Source organism: Plectropomus leopardus, unplaced genomic scaffold, assembly GCF_008729295.1.
Source record: "Plectropomus leopardus isolate mb unplaced genomic scaffold, YSFRI_Pleo_2.0 unplaced_scaffold21081, whole genome shotgun sequence".
Classification (NCBI taxonomy): Eukaryota; Metazoa; Chordata; class Actinopteri; order Perciformes; family Serranidae; genus Plectropomus; species Plectropomus leopardus.
This window is the reverse complement of record NW_024622807.1, coordinates 1-4622: the sequence shown is the minus strand read 5'-3', so window position 1 is coordinate 4622 and position 4622 is coordinate 1. Positions and strand designations below refer to the sequence as shown.

Genomic DNA, 4622 nt, shown 5'->3' with positions numbered 1-4622 from the left:
ATTTAATTATATTTTTCTGCAACATTAGTCCTTCTAGAATGATATTATAATTATGGTTTTATGGACTTTTTTTCCCTTTTTTTTTGGATAATTGTCTAATAATATTTCCCTTTTCTTTAAAACTGATTTTGGGCTAATTTTCTTCGCCCCTTTTTCAATTATTTTCCACTTTGTGGGACATTTCTTACCCTGTTGGTCATTGTTTATTTTTCCCATGTTTTCGAATATAATCAAACCAATTGGCTCCATTTTTAAAGGGTCAAGTAGCTTGTGAATTGTGTCTGAATGCAACACAAGAAAAATGATGGGAATCCAAGTTTCAAAGGGTTAAATGACATAAATTCTGCAGACATTTCAGCGACTTGAGATGGAGACAAACTGATCTGATGTTTTTTGTGTTTCAGTGACGCTGGCGCAGGTGCCCATGGACTGCTGCTTGAGTGTCGCAAACAAAACCATCGACAAACCCAAGGTGGCAGATTACCGTCGACAGATCAGCGGACAGGGCTGCTCTATTGATGCCATGATGTGAGTTTAGGCGACGAAAAGTGGATGAATGCTTTTTGACACGCTGCAAATGGTCACATTCTCACTCTGATCTGGATTATTTGGTTTTCTTGGGCAGTTTTGTGACCAGATTTGACAGGAAGCTCTGTGCGCCCGCTGACGAGCTGTGGGTGGAAGAGCTGGTGAAACACGTGGATTCCCTGAAGAAATACTGCAAGAAACACCACTACATGGTACTTAAACTCTGAACATTACACTGCTCTGCAAACTTGAATATATTTGTTGTCTCAAACTGAAAGTCTCAAAAAATGCAAAATTTTAACGTGATCTCACAGACAAGTGAGCAAAACTGTCACAAAAGCTATTCATGCTGAATGTGGGCAGTGCCTAATGTGGCAGACACAAAATCTGGCTTTCTGGCCAATAATACCATGAAATATGATGTTATTCTTTTTATATCCCATGCCCGTTTACTGTCTCCAGCCCAACACGTGATTATCAAATATCGCCGATTTCTCGGTTGACTTTCTACGTATTACTCTCTAGTTATCCTCCTGCATCTGCTGTTAACATTTCGTGATGCCACAAACACCAACACATCAACAAAAGCACATGTTTAGGTAACAAATGCACTCGGTTAGGTTTAGAAAACAAAATATGGCTCAACATTTATGTCAGAGGTGAACATCGGGCTCCCAGGTGAAAGTCCGGGGTTTGTTTGGCACATTCACGCCCCCTCCTGTCCACCCTGAGGCGGTTGTTGTTGAGCTCCTTATGTTACATCGTTACCCAGCAGCTTTTCAAACTGATGCTGCGGCGTTTCATCATAACACTGCGAAAGGTTCAGTCCGGCCACGTTAGCAGCTGACACTGCCCGTCAAAGGTGGCTATCAGCATTGGTGTCTGACGCCGAAATCACTGTAAAAGTGCCGTCATATGACAACTTAGTTTAGTTTAGTTGTTTCACATAATGCAAAACAAAATGGGGATAAAATATATAAAAAGTAAAGCGTCTTACAGAAAAAACAAACCCACAAATCATATTAATTGTAAAATACAAGCAAGATTACTTCCTACAATTTAAACTCCAAAACCACACACACACACACACCTCCATAAACCCCAAAACTGTGAAATTTCTTCAAGAAAGCAAATATATTTACAAGATGTCGAACTATTCTTTTAAGTGAGAAGCGAGAAGTCAAAGTTTAAAAGTTTTTGCATTTTTCAACACACAATTTTATCACACTTTAACTTTAACAGTCCACTTTATGAGGTTACGTCAAAAAGAAGCTGAATTTAGGGGAAAAGGGTCATTAGGATTTCCGACTTTGAGTTGTTTGACATTATTCCAAAACCTCAGCCTGTTTCAAGCCTCATTAAGTTGAAGTGCTGCGAATTATTTCACCGTGAAACCACAAACTGCTTTGAGTCATGACGTACAGAAGCTGAAACTCTGCCTGTTTTGTGTCTGTCATCACTTTGTTGGAGGATCTTTAATGTAAAACATGATTAAATCATCTGCTTTTCCTTTCTGATAAATATTTGTGTGTCTAAAGGGCAAACGCTGCTTTAAAGTGAAGCGTGAGTAAACGGGGAGTGACCTCTGACCCCTTCAGCCACAGCAGCACCAACAGAGCCGGCCGGACCACCGCTGCACGTCAGGGAGGAGACGCCGTGCAAAATAAACAAAAAATTCATTAAAAATAATATAACGATTCTGTGTTGTAATCATTCTGAGTTGTAATGAAATTAAAAAAAATCTTGTTGAAGGATATATATATATTTTTTGTAGCATTTGTTTTTTGAAGTGAAAGAATTGTGAAAGAAACATGAAGAGCAGAAAATGTGAAAGTTTGTAAGCGTGTGAAACTCTGAACTACTCAGGCAACATCAGATTATTTGTTATGTGGATTTAACTGAATTGACTTTTTTTTTTCAAAATAAAGCCTTTTTTTCCAGATCATAAGCATTTCTATCATTCTTTGCGAGCAATGAAAGTGATTTGTTGAATATTTTTGATTGTAAATACAGTGAGATTTTTGGAAATGTGTGGTGTGAAGACAGTGTGCTAATGTGGAAACAGTCTCATGGACCTAATTTTGTTCTTTAAACACTGTTGACTGTTTTAAATCATTCGAAAAAAAAAGCAGGATATTGAGTAAATTAGGTGAAAAGTTTCACACAAAAAACAAACTCTGTAGAGGTTGTAATAGTGTACATTTTAACCCTTTGAAACCTGGAGCGACATCACTTTTCTTGTGCTGCTTTCAGACATTGTTTTGCAAGTTGGTGTGATTTCAAAACAGGAAAAAAAGGCAATAAGCAACTTGGTAAAAATGTTAAATCTTAAATAATTATTTTTTAAAAGGCAAGGGGGAAATGTCTGTTGGGAAAGACAGAAAAAAAAGCTGAAAAAAACTCTTTTTTGATATATTTTTAAATGTATTTATATATTTTTGACTATTTTTGGTACTTTTTTAGATTAATCCTTTTTCTTTCCTAACTGTAATTTATTTATTAATTTATTTAGATTTTTTTGACTATTTTTGGTATTTTTGGTCACTACTTTTTTGTTGGTCTAGTCTTCTTCACGTTTCTCAAAGAAATCAAACCAATTTACTCAGGTTTCAAAGGGTTAACGGAGGCAGTGTTTCAGACAGAGTTTGTCTGTTAAGCAGTTAAATACGTTGCGACACGAATGGAGAATTGTTTTATAATATTAATGTTTTATTCATTTGTTCTATTCCATCATTTTTCGAAATGTTTGGTCGTCTCCTACATTACCTCTGCGATCTCTGCTCCGTTTTGTCCGAATCTGTATGTTTTCACAAAACTTGCACAAATATAAACAAAATGAGCGTACAACTGAAAGCTCTCTCCAACTACACATCTAACTACGGGCCGCATGCAGCAACATTTTCTGAAATTTCTCTTATATTTTCTTTTTTGGAAAGAGGAAATATAAGAGAAGTCAACTCCAGATGCATCAAACACTCTTAACCACCCGAATCTAACAGAAGGCTCAGTCCAACCACACAAACGTTTCTAACATTGTGCATAAGCTGCAGGTTTCATTTTTAACTCGTGATTTGTTGCTGGTTAAAGTAGGTGTATCAAATTGGGGACGCTTGACTGATTGTATCGTGCAGGTGGTTCAAATTTGTGCAGACAAACTGGGGACTTGTTGATTTACAGACAAAATTCAGGTTCTGGTGGCTTAAAATCAAAGAAACAAAGCTCAAACTTTGGGGAAAAGGGTCGGCTGAAGCTGATGAGGAGAGCGGGAGCAGGTGAGGAGGTGCGGGGAGTCCACGTGACTGGTCTCTCATTAGTGGTTCAGCTTCTCATCAGCTCTCGGTTTTCATGAAACAGCAAAAGTCACACAGAGAGCGGAGGGACGGAGGGCGAGGCGGGGAATTTTAATGGAAAGCACCTGCCCGTATTTACTTTCAGCCCAAACAATCATGGATCAGATTTCAGTCGCAGGCTGAAGTGCTGAACTGCTTTTAACAAACATTTAAAAAAATACCTGCAGACACACTTTAATGAGGATAATTATAATTTCAGTAATTCATTACACCAGAAATTAGCTGCATCAGTTTGTGATTCAGACATTTCTGTGTCATGATTAAACAAGCACTGAATCTTAGACAGAAGAAGGTTGAGCCAGCTTAGGTAAGGTTACCCGAGCCAGCTTAGGTAAGGTGAATCTTGCTTGGGTTTGTTTTTGTGTTGGGGGGTTGTTAAGTGCTTAGCACTGACTTTCAGTTTCTCTCTGCAACAATAGGTGAGGTCAGCTGACGCGGGTCACACCCTCTATTGATTGCCCAAGTGAAACCAGACAGGGGCGGTTCAGCTGGGTGCAATCAGTCAAGTTGGAAACAGCTGTGACTGTGTTCAGGTACCTAAAAAGGCCAGCCCACAAAGTGTGAAGACCACACAGGGTAAAGACCTGCGAGTCTACCTGCGCGAGTCCACCGAGCAAGGACACCGACTACTGCTGCCGCCTGTCTGTTTTCAGTCTAACGCACAATGTGTCTCTCACGCATCCCGGTCATTATTGGCAACCGGAAAAGACGCACAGTCTGCCGTACACGCAATCCGCAAAACCT

At 39.0% G+C, this 4622-nt stretch overlaps 1 protein-coding gene across 1 annotated transcript; it reads left to right on the top strand.

Annotated features, from left to right (window-relative positions):
• The first annotated feature begins 388 nt into the window (after nt 1-388).
• LOC121965654 (C-C motif chemokine 21-like) lies at nt 389-2476 on the top strand. Its single transcript, XM_042515788.1, has 3 exons — nt 389-528; nt 626-740; nt 2067-2476. Exons 1-3 carry the CDS (start codon nt 425-427, stop codon nt 2097-2099), a joined length of 252 nt encoding a protein of 83 aa, XP_042371722.1. The 5' UTR covers nt 389-424; the 3' UTR covers nt 2100-2476.
• Nucleotides 2477-4622: the final 2146 nt, after the last annotated feature.